Source organism: Xiphophorus maculatus, chromosome 14 (genome assembly GCF_002775205.1).
Source record: "Xiphophorus maculatus strain JP 163 A chromosome 14, X_maculatus-5.0-male, whole genome shotgun sequence".
Taxonomy (NCBI): Eukaryota; Metazoa; Chordata; class Actinopteri; order Cyprinodontiformes; family Poeciliidae; genus Xiphophorus; species Xiphophorus maculatus.
This window is the reverse complement of record NC_036456.1, coordinates 17,323,103-17,345,772: the sequence shown is the minus strand read 5'-3', so window position 1 is coordinate 17,345,772 and position 22,670 is coordinate 17,323,103. Positions and strand designations below refer to the sequence as shown.

The 22,670-nt window shown below is 38.2% G+C and overlaps 1 protein-coding gene across 3 annotated transcripts in view; it reads right to left on the bottom strand.

Annotated features, from left to right (window-relative positions):
* LOC102218689 (serine/threonine-protein phosphatase 2B catalytic subunit alpha isoform) overlaps nucleotides 1–22,670 on the bottom strand; it is a 104,271-nt gene that overhangs the window by 50,630 nt on the left and 30,971 nt on the right. For all 3 annotated transcript variants that reach the window (XR_002753838.1, XM_023346284.1, XM_023346285.1), the window contains exon 2: nucleotides 11,709–11,909. Coding sequence is in view for 2 of the 3 variants with exons in the window: in XM_023346284.1 (XP_023202052.1) it covers nucleotides 11,709–11,909 (201 nt within the window). In the remaining variant the exon portion in view is untranslated. The remainder of the gene's footprint in view (nucleotides 1–11,708; nucleotides 11,910–22,670) is intronic.

The window sequence follows — 22,670 nt, the reverse complement described above, 5'->3', positions numbered from 1 at the left end:
GAACTGAAGCAATAACAAAAGTATCTCCGGCAGTGTCATGAAAAGCCTTGCAACAGATGGTACGGCCCTATTAACTTATAAGGACAGAGTCCGTCTGGGATCGCATGAAAAGAAAGAGGCACACCCTACATTTTCAGAAGAACTGTGGCAAGTTCTTGGAACAGTCTAAGTAAATACAGTGGTGCATTCACCTTGGTTTTATGTTTCACTGCACACCAAGAGCCAATCACCTTATGGTTTCCCCTCCCCCAATAATTTGGTTTAATTTGTAAATATGCATGGATTCTTATGTTCCTTTTCTGCAAACAGAATCCAGGATGGGAGGAAAAGTTGCACTTCTTTCAGCTCAGAAGCATCTGGATCATCTCAGTGAAAGAGAGCATGGAAGATAAAAAACTGGCAACCTACATATTTCTGTGGGAAATATATACAGAGTGGCCCATAATCACCATCCAAATGGGGCACTTTGGGATGGTATAGGGTAACCTTGGCATAGGCAATCTGAGGTTTCACTGCAGCTGCATCAACACAGAAACGATCAGACACTTTAGAGCAACATATGCTCCCTGCAAGCTTAACGACTTCAATGTTTGATTTTGTCATCTGTTATATTCTGAATTATTTTGAACAACAAAACAACAAATGTTATCTCAGCATCCCTGATATCAGCTTTGTTTGTGCTTCACTTCCCCAAACAGCTGATCTGTGATCAGACTTTCAAAAAAACAAGAGAGAACTGCTTCACTTTTATGCAGCTCAAAGATTTTTCCAAGTTGTTCAACAAGAATACTTGAGGCTTCTAACACTGCATCTGTTTTTGCTGCATTTCTGATATAGATAATAATGACAAAGTGGAGTTATGCATTCATCATATTTAAATAATTGAAAGTAAAATTTACCCAAGAACCCCAGGAAGACCAGATTACTGTTTATTATCTATTTAAACATAAACATGTCTAAAAGGTTGTACTAACTTATGGCCACGGCTGTATGAACACTGCTTGCCATCAAAATGAAGAATGAAATAATGCACTTAACTTTTTTGTAAATATAAATTTAACTGTATAAAAGTGAAAATCTGTAGGTTTTCAGTCACTAAATCCAAATTGTGCCGCTTCCATTAAGTGGAACTAAATCCGATCTGATTGTTCTCAAAGCGTTTGCAGTCTGAACGGTCAGCATTTTATCCGTTAATACTTCTGCAATCAATGCGCTGCTGTGTGACGTCGACGTTCTTCTGCCGCGCATGCGGGTCGCTTTGGGGTCGTAAACCGTTCACACAGGAGTACAAATCAATAAGTAGATGTGTTAAATTTACTATGAAAGTAGAAGGAAACCAAAAAGGTTTGAAAATATGAGCACATTGTGTTCCATGTGACATTTTTGTCAGTGGATTTTAATTTAAAAGTTGTAGTTTTGTCCTAATTTATCTCTGCATTGAGGTCGGGGACCACTCAAAATTAATCCAGGGGCTGCAAAATGGTCCCCAGGCCTCACTTTGAACACCCTTGCTCTAATCTAGTGGCGTCAAACTCATTTTTATTTTGGGCCAAATCAAAAATCTGAATGTTCTTAAAGGGCTGGTTGTGCCAGAATCTATTGATAAAACCAATTAAACTATTAAAATATCAATAAATAGTTGTTCCTCCGGGGTTTTGGGATTGTTTTAGTGTATTTTGGAGTCAAAATTACAGATTTTGTGGTGAATATTAAGTAATGCTTGTAAGGATTTTTTTACAATATTTACGCTAATGTATGATGTGAAATGTGACTCGCTGTATCAGTTACGGATTCAATGTTTTTGAGAACATTTGCAGTAAAATCAGGACAAAAATTGGAAATTTGTTGATTTTGCGTGAATTTTACAGATTTGTGAAAAACTGGAAGAACTTATTGATGTAATCTGGAATCCAGCGGGCCATATAAAAAGCCACGGCGGGCCAGATTTTGCCCCTGGGCCTTGAGTTTGACACCTATGCTCTAAACATATATTTACTAAAACAGAAGCAGTGCTATTCTTGTTTTTACAAACTTATAAACTTGACCCTCAGTCATGAGTTAAGAGTCAGTTAAATGTTTAAACAGGTAAATCTTTGTTATTTTGGCTCTCTGTCTTTCATGAAGCAGCTAATTTGACTCATTTTGTCATCTTTATCAGTGTTGAAAACAACAGTTACATTTAATAGATCTAAATAAAGCCTTCCCAGTTCATGCAACGACTTTAGAAAAAGTCTTTTCCCTCCCTGAGCGATGTAATAATCTTCACCTGAATATAAATATATATAAACAATATTTATAATTTTCTTAAAATCATGATCTGACCTTTCACTATTTGTATTTATTCACGGACCAGCTGGACAGACAACAGCAACAACCAAGAGGTTGATCCTTCATATCTCCACGTTTTAAGGTCATCTAGTCAACGCGTAAGGGAGAAACTGGGACGTTTCCCAAACTGTTAACAGATTTGGTTGCAATTTGTAAAAAGAACTTGTGTTTCTCAAAGCTTTACAAACTGAATCTCACAGCAAGAAACACAATTAGACTCAGGTAGAAAAGAGAAAAACCGATGCTGTGATACCCAATTAGACGAAGCGGGAGGACAGCGTTCAAGAGCAATTATCCCAAGTTATGAGACTCGTGAGACGGCTCTGAGAATCCTCTCTCCTTGACTGCATCGTAAACCTCTGCTTTACCCGTCGTCTTTTATTAAACCCACAATGTAACGCCGTTTAAATCCACAGCAGGGACTGACTTCAAGGAACCTTATTATTTTCCGTTTGATTTCTGCAGATATCGTCATTCTTTTCATTTCCTCTCCATTTTCGTCCACGACACACGCACCACTTGCCTATTTTAGACTTGTTGTTAAGCTTCAGAGGAAATTGCTTTAATGGAAAAAAGACATTGAATGTGTAATTTTTAAAAGCAGCGAGAAAAAAAAAATCAAGTCAAACAATGCATTTCTAGGCGAGATAATTATTCTCTTTTGTTTGCATCAGACATACCAAGAATAATAATTTTCTTAAAAACACTGGAACTGGAAGACATTTTAAATATCCAAAATAAAACACAACCAAAAAAAAAAAAGACACAAAAACAATAAATAAAACAGAAATATAAAACAGACACAAAACCAAAACCATAAATGAAATATAAAGTCTCTGCAAACAAAATTGTCTTTTAAAAATATTAATAATCAGAATGGAAATTATTCAGCTCACTTTAATTCATCATACAATCAATTGATCAACTGATCAGTTGTTTACTGTGACAGGCTTATACAGCGTATTTAGTCATGGGGAATGGTGGAGACATTGTTCTTCCAATTTCCAGACACATTATTATCCTTAAATATTTTCTGAAATGTTGCAGTTCTAATATAAAGACATAACTCACAAATACACTCCAGATCCTGTTATATTACGGTTTTAAAACGTCTGTAAAGAAAACTTGGGAAACGCAACATTTAATTAGATCTTTTGAGAAATTCAAGGATAAGAATGAAGCTGTGGCTTTAATTAAAAAATGTTGAATCATCAGAAAACCATTTCGAATCGCTTCGCTCTTTGTAATGTCACACTGGGAGAAGAGAACTTAATGTTTTCAAGTTAATTCTCATGTAATTTGTTCATTTTACAGACACGGAAATTAAAAAATTGAAATAAGCAACGCCATGGAAGGAGTTGGAGTCTAAAAACTGTTACACTTACTGTAGAATCACATTAAAAGCATTTAAACCACTGATACTTTAAAATCCCAACCTGCTTTGCATCAAGTTACACAAAAAAATCAAAATTATTTCTAATTGTGAGCATAGTCATATTTTTCCCAACTTATATCACTAATTTAGAATAATCCGACTACATTTGTCACAGGATTCACCCCGACGACGATGCATTGTGCTTCACATCTTGGTTTTTCCTGAGGTTTTTGTGGCGTTAAGGCTTGTTATTGCCATGGAAACATCCCAGGATTTGGATCCTTTCAATAATGGTAGCGTCAACCAAACCAAACAAAATAAAAAGAAAACACTAACCTGCGCTGCTTCTGACCTGATAAAGGACATAAATGAGCATCACACAATGCCACAGATACTGTTGATGGAAAAGGTAGTCATATATTTTATGAAGCTTCATGTACGTCTGTCATAATTAGCAATAAATCAATTAATCGCATGATAAATTAAAACAACCTTAATAACTTTTATTTGTATTACGTTTTGTTTTTCTCTCTTCAACCAAAAACTGCAAGGCAAAAGTCTTCCAGTTGGTGCTTAATAGACTTCATAAATACTTTTATTTGTTGTTTCAGTTGTTTTGTTGGATATTTAAAATTTCTTCCAATTCCAGTGTTAAATGTTCATTACAATTTAAAGTTGTTTGATCTTTGGGAATACATTATTATGCCATTAACATTATATTACTCGAAAATGGTCTCAAAATAACAATATTACCACAAAAACGTCTGAGACAATTTATCGTCCAGGAACATTTTTTGGAGTTGTTTAAGAATTTATGTAGAACAATACGTTAAAAATGGCGATTTTTTCCAACAGTGTGGTGAGAAGCGCACATGAAGCTGACCTTTAGGGGACAATAAGAAATGAGAAGCTGATGCCGACGGTTCAATTTCTAGCCAAAGACTTGATTTGATGGTCGCTCTGAATTGCAGTCAATGCATCTGTGGACGCCGCTGATCGATGGAAGTCAAACACAAGCAGCGGCTCCCTCCTCCAGCTCGGCACTCCACTTCATCAGCAGCAAACACACAACCCTCCCCATCGCTCTGCTCCAGTACACCTACAGACACGCTTCGCCTCCCTCCCTCTTGTCACACAGCACACAAAAACGAGGTGAGAAGCAAAGCCCACATAAGAAGAGCAGGTGGGAGTACATTATCTGGAGTGAGAAACAATTCGTTCTGGCCATCTCCTGCTTGTGTGCTGAAGTGATTCCCCCTGAGTAGCAGCGTATCGGCGGGCAGCAGCTACTGAGTGGGTGGTGGGCATTACACAACCTGGCTTCAGAACCTACACAGGCCACTCCGAAAGGCCAAGCTTATTGAGCGGCTGTGCCAGATCGTGTTTTGATTGAGACGGGGCGCAGTAACAATACCCGGGGTTTTATGATGCCTCTCTCCGAGAGCCCACATCCCGAACGGCACGGCGTTATGCAAAGGCGGAGGCGGAGCTTACAATCTGTTTAGGAACGTCTGTCTGTCTGCCGTGCTTGTGAGCGCAATCTGAAAAGCAGAAATTAAACAATACACTTTAATAGTTAGAGGTAAGGTAGTTGATTTGAAATGACAAAAGGTTGAATAAGTCCCTTTACATCCACAGGAAGAAAAATGAAAATGTTCCTATCAAAATTTCATAGTTTTTACAAACAAATTGGGATTTTTTAAGAAAAAAATCTTTCCCCAGTTTTTACAGTAGAAAATGTAACGGACGGATGAATGATAGAGAAAAAGAAAACATGGACAGATCGATAAATTGTTTTAAGGATAAATGGATGGATGGATGGATGGATGGATGGATGGATGAAAGAAAAAATAATAAATGGATGAAATAAAGGTTGGATGATGGGAAGAAAAAGTGTTGCATAATAATCTGCAGATGCGATTTAACAGGAGCAAAATGCTTCAACTTGCACATTTGTTAAACTGTCATCGTCAAGGTCTAAAGTGAGGTTTTTCTACAGAAGTCTAACAATCAAAGTCTTCGTATTTCCTCATCACATCTCAGAGCAGTCGAGTGGATCGGATGTTTTAGAGTCCATTGTGCAGTAATACCATAAGACTTCATAAAAACGGTATTACTAGTTGTGGGGAAACGTGTTTTATTGTGTTTTAATAAGACAGGAGGAGCGTTCACGGTGGAGCCGGCTCTCTGCAGAGGCTTACTGAGGAATGTAAGAGCTTGCCGTTGCCTGGTGATGTGGTTATAGGAGCTCCTGTGATGGCAAGAGAGGAGCGAAGGCCACGGGAGCAGCTTGTATTCAGCATCCTAAGCCAGCACCGTTTGTCACACTCCTCCCTTCTCAAAAAAATAAAGAAATTAATAAATAAAAAAACCCACCTGCCATCTGGCCCAACAAGGAAGTGACTGAGCGAGAGTGAGGAGCAGAGAGAGGGAGAGAGAGATAGCTGACATGTCATGGTGCTTTGCATCCACGATAAATATTTACATACTAATTTGCTGACCATGTGTCATGCTGGAATGGAGGGCAGCAGAGGGAAGGAGAGAGAGAGAAAGTTAGAGGAGGAGTGAGAGAAGAGAACAGGAGAACAACGGAGGTAAACACAGCGGGAAAATGAGCACAAGCAGCAGAGAAGCCCTCGCTGAAAAAGACTAATGAGTGGGAGAGGGGTTGAGACAAGGTTGTTGAGTGGGAGGGCAAAAAGTGCTTTGCCGTTGCACTCGCATGCACACACACACACACGCACACACACACACACACACACACACACACACACACACACACACACACACACACACACACACACACACACACACACACACACACACACACACACACACACACACACACACACACACACACACACACACACACACACACACACACACGCCTGCTCCTCAGGATCAGAGCAGAAACTGTCCGGCGTTTCGGTGTAGCACAACAAAAGCAGGCAGGTTCACCTGTTCAACCGGCACTTGAATTGTAGTGAAATCTTAAAAAATAAATAAATAAAACATCGTAACGGATGACGACTTCACAACGCGGCTTTGCAGAATTTAAAAAGACAGTACGACCGGTGGGAAAAGGTCAGCAGAATGTGTCTATGAAAGCAAAACCTCAAGATCAGGTTGTAGGGAGGGATGCAGCGATCGCTCCAAAAGTTTCTGGAATCGGACGATGTTTAGCTCGACCGGAAACGGAACGTCTTCTATGTGGAAAAGGGAACGGAAATCCTTTAAAACTTGCAATTTGTGAAGTTTCTATGAGAGGTGGGACTCGATTAAAATTATTTATCTGGTTAATGGCAGGGTCTAAAATTAATTAGTCACATTTTAATCCAATCTACACAGTGTGTAACACACACCAAAAACAAAAGAAACATATTTAATTCAAAAACCCTTTTTGTTGCTAAATTCTGAAATAAACATGAATGAACTCAACAACAACAACATTTGATGGATGGATAAGAGTAAGATGGATGTACAGATGGTTGGATGGATGAAAGTAATATTAATGGATGAATGAATGGATGGATGGACAAAGAATGGTTGGATGGATGGCTGGATGAAAAAAAGAAAGATGAATGGATGAAAGCCATATATATCCATCTAGTTTTCAGCCCTCAGTCAGTTCTCTCCTCACTCACTAGTTAAATCGTTATTTTCTGGTGAATGAAGTGAATCTGGCGCCCAGCTCGTCCAACCTCCATCCAGCCTCCATCCAACCTCCATCCAGCCTCCATCCAGCCTCCATCCAACCTCCATCCAACCTCCATCCAACCTCCATCCGGCCTCCGGAGGTGTTTATCTTCAGCAGCCAGTGAGCTCCAGTCGCCAAAAGCCGAATGATTACACATCCAGCTCTGTTTCATCACACGTCAACCTCCGTAAACACGGATCAGAACCAGAATGCAGCTTGTTTTAATCTCTCTGTTGATCGTCGCTGCCTCAAAACCGCCAGACGAGACATTTCCCCCCCATCATGGTGGCCTTCATAAGCACTGGAGGCACACAAGGGTCATGCATTCATGAATTTAAGTGAGTGCATTTCCTGCCTAATGCGAACACGGGGCCTCTCTGGACCATATTGTGGAAATGATCTGGTATTAGGAAATGATGGGTTACCATAGATCCCTTGAGTAGGCCTCTGCCTCTGATTACACCAACATCAAAGGGGCCTCATCAGAAAGTCTAATGGAGGAGCAGCACACTTGACCAGGCAGAAGGACAACAATAGCTGCAGTGGATGCATGAATATGCATCAGCAACCACCTCAAGGCGCCGTGTTCATTAAAAAAAATACCAAAAAACAACTAAAATTCAACTTCTGGATGAGAGAAATCTCATCATTTCTAGAGCTAAAACAGCTATCACCACTTCTACTTTCTTTTTACAAAGATTTTTACTTAAAAGTGTTTTAATTCAAGGACTAGACTCTTATTTGCATTTCCTGTGTGTCAACATTTTGCAGGCTTGAGTGCATCTACTGTTCAACAACCGCATGAACATTTAGGCTCTCTTGGTGTACGAGCAAACAATGACTGACGTCATTCCAGCCAACCTGAGACCAGAATTGGATGTGCTTTACAAATCTGTCACCTGATGGCATCAGCAGCACTCACAACTGCATCTAGATCACAATATTAATGAAATAAAGTTCATTTATTTCAGTAAATCAGCTCAAAAAAATGAAACATTTAAACATGTTGAGTGTATTACTTTATTAATTTGGATAATTATGCTACATGAAACAAACATTTAATATAGAAGTGTTATTAAAACGAAGTTTAATGTTCACCGCAATCTAGGGGAATACTGCTGAGTAACTCACAATAGTTCAACCATGTTAATGGAAAGTTGAGTGCAAGAAAAAAACTGTGGCAGAAAGAGATCTTCATTCATCAGAGTATTTTTTTTATTTCTGCCATAGTTTTTTCTTCCACTCAACTTTCCATTAATGTGCTACTTAAAAAACAATGGCAAAATTAAAACAAATACTCTGATTTCTGAGGATCTAACTTTCCTACCTTCTGAAATGACAAACAAACAAGATAAGCAATGAAACATATTTGTGATCTTGTTTATGTCAAACATAAATTATTATTTTGGGGGGTTTTGTTTTGTTTTTAACTTATTCTAGAACAGCAGTATGTTGGAGTAACTCTGGTCCTTTTGATTTTTATCTTTTTTTGCTTTTCGACAGCTGGTAGTGATGCGTAACTGTGGCAACGACGAGGTATTGTTTTTACAACTTGGAGCGGCTGATTAGCATCTCAAAGGATCAGATACCATCTGAACTATGACCCCGAGTCCCAGAGGAGGTTGAGGACTGGATGCAAAGCAGCTTTGAAGCAGAGAGAGAAGGACGAAGTTCTATCCATCTCTTCCATCGATCAGAACGGTTAAGGATCACATCCCCGACTCCGTGTCTTTACCAGTTTTTCTAACCATATCACCAATTAAAGTGGAGCGGCAAAAGCAAATGAGGTGGATTAGCAAACCTTGCCAACAACTGATGGTGTCATCCAGGAAATGTTAGTGTGGAATAGATAATGAGCTGTAAGCATGTCATAGCAGTCATGAAACTATCATATAGTAACAGGCTTCAGTCAGAGGCCTCTTTAGATTTGTTGCAAGACTGACTGCTACAGGAGCTCGTTTCCTCCCACAGCAACTCTTTGAAGAAACCTGATTTGAGTCGCAACATTTTTGAACCAAATGAGATTTGAGTTGGTACCAATAGTTTAAACAAATAAATGTTTTGGTCGCCATCATCAGAGGTTTGAAAATGTGATTTTCAGTACAGAACATAAAAACAAAAAACACTTTTAAAAGTTTTCTAAGCTAATAGTAAGTGAACGTTTTTTTAAAAAATGCAATTACTTCAAATATGCTGATGTGAAACTAAAGAAAACATCTGTGCTTCAATTACAAGCCCGCTACGGCTAATTACACAGCCTATGTTTGGCATTAAGGCCATAATTAGGTTAATTAGGATACAAAACACTTAGAGCTAGCTAGTTATGGATATTTGTGACTTTATTTTTTGAAAAACAGGGAAAATAAAGCAAAAGAAAAGAAGCTAATATGGGTAAAAATGTTGTAATTTAACTTCCAAAGTCACACATCAGCTACAAGATAAGCAGGTCATAATTTACCGCTGCTTTAATCAAATCTAATCTTGTGGAGCATTTTTGAGTGGTTGCAGCCAGACCTGTGTATGTTGCATTCCTTGTTTGATATTTTCAAACACAAAAGAAAAGAAAAATTGGTTGTAAACACAACATTGTGGTCCACAGCCCTAATCGTGTCCTATTGTGCCCTTTATAAAAGTGTCACTTTGCTGCATTTCTCACAGAAAAAGCAGCTCATGGGGAAAATCTCCAGCTGCGAAGTGCATCTGTGAACAGAGACTGTGAGAGGGGGAAAAAAAAAAGTTCAAAGCAAATTTCTTTGCACATTATCCAGATATTTTCTGATGTGAAAACAGCTTCAGTCAACAATCTAAATCACTGGCAATCACTGTAAGCAAGCAGAAAGCTATCCAAATGGGAAACTGAAACTGAGAACTGAAAGCTGAAAATGAAAGTAAAACAGCCGTTAAAATAAAACTGCCAAACACACGAAACTGCAGTTACTTTTCCTGACTGAATAACAGAATAAAACAGGTTTTACAGGGTGATACAGTGATCCATGGTGCCTTATGAAAGTATTCATACTTTTTCACATTTTGTCACGAGTCCAACACACAGGTACTGTGTACATGTGAAGTGGGAGGAAAAATAATCCACGATTTCCAATATTTTTATAAATAACCCTAAAAAGCACAGTGTGTATTTGTCCGTTTACTCCGATACCAATGAGACTAATTTAACACAACTTATTAGTAGCGCTGCACATTATGAAAAACATGAATCATTTTCCTTCAACTTCACAAATACGCACTGGTCTCTATTGGTTTATCGCCTAAAATCCCAATAAAACACATGGCTGACAAAAAGTAAATATGTTGGGCGTGCCGTGGTGGCGTAGTGGTTAGCGCGACCCATGTTGGAGGCCTTGAGTCCTCAACGCAGCCGTCGCGGGTTCGATTCCTGGACCCGGCGACATTATTCGCATGTCTTCCCCCTTCTTGTTCCCACTTTCCTGTCAGCCTGCTTTCTACTTTCACTAGAGCCCACAAAAAGACCCCCTGGCGGGGTACAAAAAAAAAAAATAAAAAAAATAAAAAAGGAAATATGTTGAAAAATTACTTTTGCATGGCACCGTAACGTGATTGAACTGGTACCAACTAAAACAGCAATAAAGCAACCCATAGCGGGTATGGAATAGTCTTTTTATTTTAGTATTTATTTACACCAGGGTTGGTCAAAGTGCCATTTGTGGCATTTTTATAACAAATGAAAGTTGATTCTGCTATATTGTGGCACCATGTGCCTTGAAAATACATAACACATTTACCGACTAGTAAGAGACCACCTCTCAGATTAATTTCACTCCCTCCCTGCTACGCCGGGAGTGAAATTGCCGTAATAACCTGATATTGGCTGGAAAGTGCAACGTCTCCCCTTTCAGAAACCGTTGGAATCTTTCAGATAGAGCAAAGTGTGACGGAATTACAATTGCAAAATTGGCTGGATCGTCATCGACACATTCAGCCTAGAAGGGTTAAGAATTCATCACAAATTTGCTCCATTCTTGAATTGTACACTGAGGGGCTGAAAAAAATAATCCAGAGGCCTATAAATGGCCATTGGGTCACACTTTGGACATCCCTGTTTTAATAAAACAAGCCTAAAACACGTTTTCATGTGTTCAGCAATGATTTACAGCTCCTCTCACCTCAAAATATGACTTTGTTTAACTAAAATGTTGCATGTGTAGTTCATGGCAGAGAAGGTAAAAGGAAAAATCACTTATTTACAAAAGTAAATTAAATATTTGCTGATCAGGCTTCATGATTTGGTGTTTATTTATTTGGGGGGCTCATTTCGGGTGTTTTCCTGACCTGTCACAGGGGCCTCGATGTCCAGCAGGTTCTTCTCTGAGCGCAGGATGGCAGCGCCCTCTCCTATGAGCCTGAGGGCCACCGACTCGTCCACGCGCCCCTCCTTGGTTAGGTGAGCTTTCAGCACATCCACTTTGGGCTTCCCGTCGCTGTCAAACACCTCTTTAGCCGTCAGCCGGTGACTGGGGGGGAAGGGGACAGCTGCAGAGGAGGACGAGGAGGAGAGAGGGCAAAGAGAGGGAAGGGTCAGAAAAACAAAACAAACAATAATAATTATACAACAAAGCAACAAAACCACCCTTAGCGGGTATGGAAGCGCTATGGGTTCCATATCCTTTCATAACGTATTTACAGAGCCATGAATTTCAGCGAACAAAAGACTCGTGAGGATAAACCGGCGTTGATGAGGAGCGACATTTAAGCCGTTTGATTAGCAGTTACGCTCCATCTTCCCCGCAGTTCGACTCCCTGCAGGAGGTCACCGCTGCGCTTTCAGCTCACCCTCGGAGACGACTTAGCACACCGCCGCTGTGATCCGTGACTCATTTCATTTTCAATATTTATGACAGAGCCGCAGATTTGCTCTGCAATATTCACAGCTAATGAGATGGCACTTCTGACAGTGAATCAGAGAGCCGACACATCTGTTGTTTTACTTGCATAAAAAGCCGCTCGCCCGAGGGCGAAGCCTAAACAACACGCATGGCTTTCATGTGTGCGCCGTGCGAACACGCCGTGTTTTCTGCGTTTGTAATGGACAGATGCAGACCTGCTGCTGGGTCCAAGGAGTTCAATTTAATTCAACTCCTGAGAGCACTGATGGCATCGTAAAAAATTAAGACTAATCAAATCCTCGGCAGTCCATTACTGTCAGTAATAAGAGCTTTTAAAGGACCGTGCTGCAGATCGACTGCACAACTTTTAAAGCAACAGATGCACCGAAACAGCCGAGAGGCAGAATGCACTTTAATAATACCAGCAGATAAGAAACAATCACTTTTTCTGTTGTTTTAATGTTTTAAAGTCATTACATTTATATTTTTAATTAAATAAACTTCATTATTGATCAATAAATGCTAAAGTATTGATTCCTCTTAAAGTTTTTCACATATAAAACAACCGTAAACTAAAATGTACTTTGTTGGGATTTTATGTTTTAGAAGTGGAGCATAACTGAAAAGTAAAAAGAAAATTATTTATGATATTATCTTTCTTATTTATAAACCTACAAAGAGTGCCATATACATAAATATAGCCACCTTTTACTGCAGTTACAGCCACAAATATTTTGGAAAAGCCTTGGTCTTAGTTTGTGGAACATAGTACCAACTTTAATTTTTTAATGTATTTTACTATTGGTATTTTTTTGTAGAGCAATACATAAACAAAATATTTTTATTCAAAAGTAAATGAATAATTACCATTATTAATAAATACTCCAGTTTCCTTTTTGAAGTTTTAACAAGATATGATAAACGCAAGTTTAAACAGTTTCTTTGCTTGTTTTTTATGGAATAATTACCTTGACTATCAATAAATGTATCAGTAATATTTTTAATATCTCTTTCTCTTGTTAGTCTTGTCATATGTTTTTACAAAAAAAACTTTTTTTATCATCTTTTTTTGCATAATTTAGGAGTTTTTCTTAATTTTAAAACCTAAAAATGTAAATAAAATGGTAATTTTTAGTAAATAACACAATTCCTATGGCAGATATTGATCAAAACCTGGAAGTTTTTGCCACATTTGGTGCTCTAAATGAGTTTTATTTAGCTGGACTGAGGGGAAACAGCTCTTTGGGGTGTATAGATCTGGCTTAGGTGTACGGCGAAGTTCTGCTTAGGCCGTCAGAGAACAGGTGGGTTGATACTGAGATTGAATTACACACAGAGGGACTATACTAATTAGGTGACTTCTGAAAGCTGTTTAGGTTTTATTAAGCAGTCTCAGCATTAAATGGGGTGAATATAAATGCATGCAATCCTTTTCAGGTTTTACTTGCAAACATATTTAAAAAAGCATGCATCATTTTGCCACTTTGTACTATTCTGTCACATAAAACTCCAATAAAATATGTCAAAGTGCGAAAAAATGTCCCTCGTGTCACTCGGGCCCAGCTTGTAACTCAAGGATGTCTGAGAAGTGAGTAACAAATACTGTGTAGTTAACAACTATCATTCCCAAAGGTGAGATCGGATGTAATCACATCAGCGCTTCATCTGCGTCACAGTGCGCTTGCTGACAGAAAATATTTGCAATCTAAGCTGCAGTAATTTGAACTTCCACACGGATGCACGTTGAATTACATATTTAATGAAGTTGCACGCTTGCATCCTGGATCCCATGCTAAGCTCTCTACAGTCACAGATATGCACTTTAGTGGCCCAAATGCTTAAGGAAGGGGATAAACAGAACCGTTTCTCTTCCTTTTAAAGTCACATTACACTGAATGTTCTTAGAGAGAATGAAAAAATGTCTTACAAAATGGCTTTTTCTCAAATCAAGATCTATCCCCACGTTGGATAGAATTACCCAAGGCCCAGATCTGGCCTCCTATGAGCACCTGCTGCACAACTCCGGCTCGGGGCCGGGGCCGCTGGGCTTTGGACTCCTTAGAGGAGCACAATCTCTACAAGTTAAGGCCCCTGAGATGCTGAAGAGACGCAGTGTAAATGCTCTCTAAACTTAAATACACTTGTTGGGCCTTTTTCCTGCAAAGTACAAACGACAGCTGGTCAAAAATCTTTAGAAAATCAGCTTGAACACTAACTTCTGAGTGACTGTCGTTCAAAGAAAACTTAACAACTTAAGAGTCCAAACACACTGAACTGAATATGTTTTACTGACATACTTTCCATTTTAAAGCACTCAACTATTCATTATCAGCTTATTTTCTTTCAAGTTAAAGGCATTTCTAATAAATTAAGGGGGTAAATAACGATAGTAAAAAGTATTAAAATCTCTGAAGAGTTTATATTCCGCCCCGTTTCCTTTAATTGCAATTTTGATCAGCACACGAGACGGTTGACTTATGAAATATGAGAGGTTATGACCCCCGATGAAACCAAAATAACCCTGAGTATCCGCCTGCTGGAAGATAATATTTATTAGAGTGGCATAAGGAGATTTCCGGACAGCAGAATATAAATAAACTATTGAAAACGTACTAGTTGTTAACCTGCAAAATGAACATTATATGTATGAATGTTTGATGCATTTAACAAGCGAGGAAAAACAAAAACAAAAGGAAAACACATTTCAATTTTTGGATCTGCCGATCACCAATCAGGAGCAATCATTAAAAAAATAACAATAAAAATCACATAACTGGCTAATTCTGGTCTAATTAGTTGGTGCATTTCAGATGCACATGTTCTGTTGTATGATTTTCTTAAAAACAATACAGACAATACAGAAAGTATAGTTTAGGAATATTGTGATAAAAATCTACCCAAACTTTCACTGAAGAATCAAAAATGTAGTTTTTCAAATTTTTTAGATTTGAAAATGCCTTTCTTTTCATTTTTAAAATCAGAGATTTATGTAAAAAATCTCAGATTTAGACTACTACTAAAACTTGCAGATTTAGAAAGTACTCTTTTTAAAATCTCACATTTAAGGATTTCAAAATTTAGAAAGTATTTCTAAAAATCTCGGACATAGAAAGTATTCTCCTGAAATTGGATATTTAGAAAGTATTGTTTGAAAATGTCAGAGTCAGAAAGCGATTTCGAACATAGTATTTTATTATCTCAAATCTCAGATTTAGAAAAGTCTGAGTTCATCTCATCAGAAACTCTGTTCCCACATGTATAAGAGGTGAAACATTAAAGATTATTTTTATACCAAGTTTTAGAATTAACTAAACTTGGTATAGCTTTATTTGGATAGCTAAAATAAAAAGTTCAGTGAGGACAAAGACTGTAGTGTCATTGTTACAGCTCTGGGCCTTATGGGTTGGGTTGCAGGTGTCTTGTTGTCTGTCTTTGTGCTCCTCCCCTTTACAGGTGTTGCTGATTTGTTCAGTTGGAGCACAGAGCATTTAAACCTGGCCGTCTCTTCTGGGTCGCCTTTGGCGTCCACTCTGCTCTTGATGCTTGTGGTGTTTTGTTGCCAGGCCTCAGCTCCCCTCCTTTTGCACATTCGAGTTTGTCTTTGTTTTTGCACTTCAGCACTTCCATATGCACGCATACATCACATCCAAGCATTTGCATTACACCACTGATACTGACATTCACAATCCATTGTTGATTGTGTTAATAAATACTCCTCTTTATGCACTTTAACCACTGCATGGTATCCCGTTTTTGTTATGACCTTGGCCAGTCGTAACAATTGGGGGCTCGTCCGGGATCGGAACCCAGGACTTCTTGCACCCAAAGCGAGAATCATACCCCTAGACATTTACTTGACTTTTTTACTGAAAAGTCAAGGAAAAACCACAAATACACCGAACACCACTGTGCAACATTATTTTTAACAAGTTCTGACTGGTGTTTTTATGTTTTCAGGTTTATTTTCAGTTCATTATATTTCATATCAACCCCACCTTTGTTGGTGGTTTTGACCCATAAAGGGTTTCTGGCTCCAGCTCCGGATGGCGTTCAGCTGCAGTATGGTTTGATGCACAGTCAGAGGGGGCAGAGCATGCTGACGTTCTGCACACTGATGCCTGTATAAAAGCCCCTTTAATGGGCATAATTATTCTCTCCTTAAACATCAAAGCTCTAAGTAAACTGTCACGTATGTGGCTCCCACAGGCTGATCAACAGTAGCCAGATCTGTCTATGTGACTAATTTGGGGTTATTTAAACCAGCATTAAGGCACTTTCTAACAAGATTCTGAAAACAGAAAAAAAGAAAATTAAACACGAGTTATATTGTAAATTTAGGTTAAAAATATCATTTTGATTCAAGTATGAATATAACAGACTTTTAAATCATCAGTTGTTTAGAAATTATTTTTATTAAAGATTACCTATATAGGATAAGTCTGTGGGCTACACAAAATAGCCATTGTATAGCACATAAAGCGGCAAAACCTGCTGACCAAATGTATCGGAGCTCAGATTGGGTTACTAGGGAACGGGGTGGGCTTGGCTGGGGTTGCTAGGTGACGGGCAGTGCCAACTGATTTGCAATGTTACATTCCAGAGGTTTTTGAAACGCTTCATTTTCCAGAAACCAAAAGCATTAACTTATTGCCAGAAAACAGCTAGGTGAGTTTTTTAAGTGCTTAGTGTAACCCGCAATTAGTAAAGGACTTTTATTTTTGCGGTGCCACTTCCTGTGTTGCCCCATACTCTGCTAGCTTATTTAAAGCCCCGCCTCCAGCGCGCAGTTTAAAGATCCTCACCTGTTTCCACTGTGATTGTGCCTTGCTGTTGGCGTCTTCCTCAGGAATTCCTCCAAAAATCTTTAAACCTATTGATTTGATTGCTGGGTGAGTTTATTTGACAACAGTGTTACTTTTACATGTGGAACTTCTGCTCGATTGCTCATTGGAGCCCTGTTTTATTAGAATCATTGGTGTTGTTATTCTGTTAGTGCTGATTGTGGCTCAGTACGCCCCACTCTCTTCTAGAAGGTAACTTGTTGAATTTTGTGCCTGTTCTGACAAGTTTACATTGATGCTGAGGCACTGAAGTTTAAAATAAAATTGATCAGAACAGAATGTAGCTACACTTAAGTTTGATATTGCGTAGTATATTTATTTATTTATTTTCCTTCTCTCACTCTGCTTGAGTATTTGACAATTAATTTATTTTATTTTTCTTGATTGATATTTTGGAAATGCACTTTAACTTTAAATTGATTAGTTTGAAATATGATATTTTTTGTTTTGTTTTATTTAAATTATGGTTAATTTAACCTGATTGAAATGTTTGTCTAATTATTAGGAATCTAATTATTGCATTTGCATTTTAGTATGCATAAACTAGATGGTTAAATTTAATAATTATTTCCTTTGTATTATATTTGTACATAATTGTTTTTGATAAAACACTTAATGGGTTTTCTGACCTTTTAGGTCCGTTTTTTTCCCCCTCCCCGTCGGATCAGATCCTCATCTGGGTCGAAAGATGGCGAGCTAAGAATGGACTATGGAGTTTATGATTTGGAAATCAATTTATTCTGAGTCAATTCTCATGTGTCTCATCGCTGTAATTGTATGTTTTATTCAAATCACTTAATATATATTCACCAAAACTAAAAGCATTGCCTCCTGTTTTTTTCACACCTCAGGCTCCTTAAAGGACACTCTTCTGATGCTGCTTTTGTAGCCGCAGTTAGCTGCCGAGCCCAAAAATGTTACATTAGGCTGATTTTCTATAAGCGGTAGAAACTTAAATGGAAGTACAAAAACATACTAAATGTGAGTTCTGGATGCTACGTCCACTTTAGAGTATTCTGTGTTAAAATGTTGGTGTTAAAGGTCCTTTTAATGTCTTAAAATGAGTTTCAAGCTTCAGAAAATAAATGTAAGCTAAAAATAAACAAATAAATAAACTACCGCTGGATGAAGTGTGGAAATGGGATAAGAACCTGGACTTTCCAATCAAAGAACTGTTCAGATAATTGGCTCATTATACATATTTTTTAATAGAGCTGTACACTATCATAAACACAAAGCAAAAAAAAATAAACGGGAGCAATATATGAAAGAGTACAATACTTCAAGTGTTATAAATTTACCTTACATATCTATAATAAATGCTTTTAATACCCAAACCTCACGTATAAACCTCGCAGCTGACCACAGCGGTGGAGATATTGTGTAATGGCAGTGGTAAAAGTGAGATAACCGCAGCTGATACTGAAATTTCAATTTTCAGTAATAGTATCACAATTACATTTTTCTGTTGAGAAGCCAGTCAAGCCTATAACACATTTCTCCTGACAAATATCACACTTTAATTGATCAATTTTGTCATCAGAGAAAAGTGCATCCAGGTACTTCCTTTTCTTCTGTGATTCAAGTCATTAACTTGTGTCACACTGTTTCTCTTAGACGACTGTGTACTAGAGACACATCTGGCCAACTGTGATAATACCATGATATATTTGAAAATTTCAAAAGGCGCCAATTGTGGATGTTCACCCTGCCGTGGTCCTCCCCTTGTGCCTGTTCTCCGTCTCACTCATTAGAATAGCAAAGGAGGAAAAAGGAGCGAAAAATACAAATAACATCTGCAACTGTGTGTGTCAATTAATGAACCCAAAATACTGAAGAGCACAATCACATTTATGCAACAGAACAATGCCAGAAAAGCATAGATTTCCCTTTCTTTGGGTGGATAGGATGATAGGTTTGCCATAATCCATGTAGAGGAGACAGGAAATCCATGGAAGAAGGGTTTCTGGTCACATGAGACCAAAATTTGACTTTTTCACAAAGCTAACACTGGACATTCCCCATCGCCTCTTTGTAAACTAAAACTGAGAATACTCATCTGTGTTATGTAGCATTTATTGCTGGAAAAGCAGCAATGGTTAAAATAAACTCTACAAAGTAAAATGTACAAATGTTGGCACAATTAACATGCAAAGTACAAACACCTGTGGTTTATCAACTCAATTATTGAATCATATGGAGCTAGAAAATCGATTGTAGCTCTCGCCTCGACTTAGAAGCTGATCGAATTACTGAGTTGAAAGTTTAGTCTGGTTTCTAAGAATCACATTGCAAGACAGCGCAGAACAAAAATATGTTATTCTAAAGTAAATAAGTCCAATTTTACCACTGCTACTATATTTGTATTATGTTGCCCTCTGGGTAACTATGTAGGGATAAAATTTCATCCATGATTTTTTAGTTTTCATAAAGAAATATCAGTAAGTAAAAGAAACATGAACAATAACATGCTGAATACAAGCAAACGTTGAGGTGACTGGAGATGATTACTGTTTCCAACAAGAGGGCAGCTTTTAGTCACATTCACTGTATTTCAGACGTTACATCGTTCCTAAATTACATATTCTAAAATAATAATATTTGACAACAGCAATAAGCCAGGATAGATCGTGTTTATGTGAAAGGATCGCTCCGTTGTTTCCTGCAGTCATGACAATGGAGACTCTGTGAATTTTCCTCCTGAGGAATTTCTACCAGGCCTCTTATTAACGAGGGTAACACCCCTCTGCCAAAAACATTACATAGCACATTGTAATGGTGGGTTGTGTGCTAAAGAAAACTCTCATGACAAAAAAATGAAAGTGTGAGCAAAGGGGAAAAGATCAAGATCAGGTCAGAGGTTTCTCAAATCAAAGTCATTCATGCCTCAAGAAAAAACTTGAAGAAAATCTGTCTCTCCTGTCTGCCTGAAACTTGAGTGAGTCAGAAATTGCCTCCATTACCTTCATTAATTTCATCATTACCCTGTTCCCTTCGGTTACATAATGAGGAAATTGCACCAAAGCCTAAAATTTAACACGAGAGCGAAATGACAAAAGTGTAAACCGAGGGTCTGGGCAGCTGAAAGGAAAAGAAAAAAAAAGAAATCTGGGGTCTAATTTAACTTTCTGTGGTAATTTGTCTCAGATTAGCGTTGTAATTTCCGAGTTCCAAATTAAAACCATCCATCAGCCATTAGGTTTAAGACCAGTAAAACCTCTGGATGTCTGGCGGGTGTGCTAAATAAGCTTTAAAGTTTATTTAACAGAATCGCGCCATCCTGCATTTGGTTGCTTAATGGCAAATTTGAATGATTTGATGAGTCTGAGGTCATTACTCTCAAACCTCGAATCATGACAGCCGACTTTTTGTTCACGCGGCGAGTGGGAGAAAAATATAAAAGAGCAGACTCTGAGGTGTGAATTTCTTTTTATTTTAAGTCTGCGCCTCGGTGAGCCGCCGAGCTGAAACCGTCGAGAAAAGGAGGGAGAACGGGCAGCTCGAAATGTTGAAATTGGTTGCAGTTCAGAGCTAATACACCTTTCTCTGAGGAATGAGGCAGCAGGAGGCGCGCCGTTATGTGGTGCTGGACAGATCAGTTTAATTGGAGAAAGTGAGATACTGTTGCAGAGCTCTCAGGGCACCTGGATTCATTTACCCAAGAACATGAAGTGTAACTGGGAGACTGGGCCGTGCTGACGGTTCAGGTGTCTGCAGTTCCTGCACATCATCGTCCGTCTTTGGCTTCCCGACTTTTTAACAGCTGGTTGAGCTTTAAATATATTAAGAACCAACATCAGCACGACGGTATTTGAAGGTATAGAAGGAAACGCTTTTGGTAAATAAAAGAAATCGGTAAAATTCACCTCATTTAGTCTATATACGGTAGAGAGGCACTAAAACCCCAAAACCCTGCAAGGACAAGCAGGTACAGACAAATGGATGGATGGATCATCTGGAGAGGTTTCTCATTAGATCTGAATATTATCAAAGGTTAATTTATTTTCTCTTGGCTGTGCATAAAAATCCTGATGAGAAAATGTATATAAATGTGTCAACTCAATGTGAGATCACGATTGTAGCTCACGAAAGATTTGAAGGTGTCATTTTTGTTTAAATGAAATAAAATAGAGTGGAAATACTCTTAGATTAAGACATATTTACACACCCACAAAAAAAACGTTACAGCTGGGGAAGGACATTTATATTATTTATCATTTATCGTGAGAAATTTCTCATGAATTCCAATTAAATTATGTATAAAACCCCCAAAACTGTCTGTATTGTCGGGATTGCTTTTTTTAAAAAGTATTTTCTCCACTGTTTGTTCACTGGGAGTATGAATACAGTTGAAAATATGATTTAATGCAGTTACTGTGTGAAGTTTACTGACATGGTAGTTTAAAAAAAACAAACAGTATTTGTGTTTGAGGCCTGATTGAGGTTCGTTCACAGCCATTCAGAAAAATAAAAAAGAACTAATAAATTCATCATATCAAGTTTATCATTATCACAACAGGACAACCAAATATTGTGATTTTTAAAAACATCATACTCTGATTCAAAGAAATGTGCAACTGAGTAGGATAACTTAACATTTTTTTAAAATGTGCATATTTGTGAGCAGAAAACTATTTACAAGACATGAAAACGCTGCAAACAACGGTTTCCTGATTGAGACCCGGTTACAGATTTTGTCTAAAAAAATGATGCAAAATATCAACCTGATATTTTCATTTCAGGTTGTCACAGTCAGAAAATTACACTTATCGTTGCAGCCGGTTCTGTCGCTACATAAAAAACTGGAACCACCCAGCCTCCTTGTGTAAACACCCTGCAGAAGCTGAGCTAATAGATACAAACGTCTTGACCTGCCAAACTGACACGAGCCGCCAAAAGAAGCCATATGTTTTAAAAATGTAACATCGTATTTAACTGGCTTGCTTAGAAATAAAAAAACTTTTATGATGAGAGAATGACAACAGTCTTAAAAAGTGTTTTAATAAAAAAACTTTAAAGATTCACATGCAGCACAGGAGCCGCAAGTTGCTGACCCCTGGACTAAAAAGCAAACAGAGGTCACTTTATACAAAGTATAGGACGACAAAGGTAATTTGGCTGCATGAGAAGGCATTAGCATGCAAAAGCAAACATTTGTCGTTTTGCTTTGAGCAAAGGAAAAGCAGAGGGAAGATCTCTATAAGAACTGACATGAAAGGTACAAATTGAGTGGTGCGTAGCGCCGATGGCTTGCTATCGTCACCTCGACATGAAAAATTAAAATGCGAGCGCATAATAACATCAGATTACCCAAAAACAGAAAATCAAACCACATGGTTGTTCTGTTCAGACACCTTTTGGTGATGAGCCCCCCTCTGCGCGCGCTGCATGCACAGCGCTGTGTGTGCAGCTCTCTCCGCTGACAGCCAGAGTTTGTTAATTAAATTACATAACAGTAGTGAATTAGAGTGGGATAGGAGAACAGGATTAGCAGAATGCACGAGCTTCTGTGGGCGGCAGGGAAAGAAAAGACAGGCTGTGCCCCAAAAAGTACCACAACTTCAAAA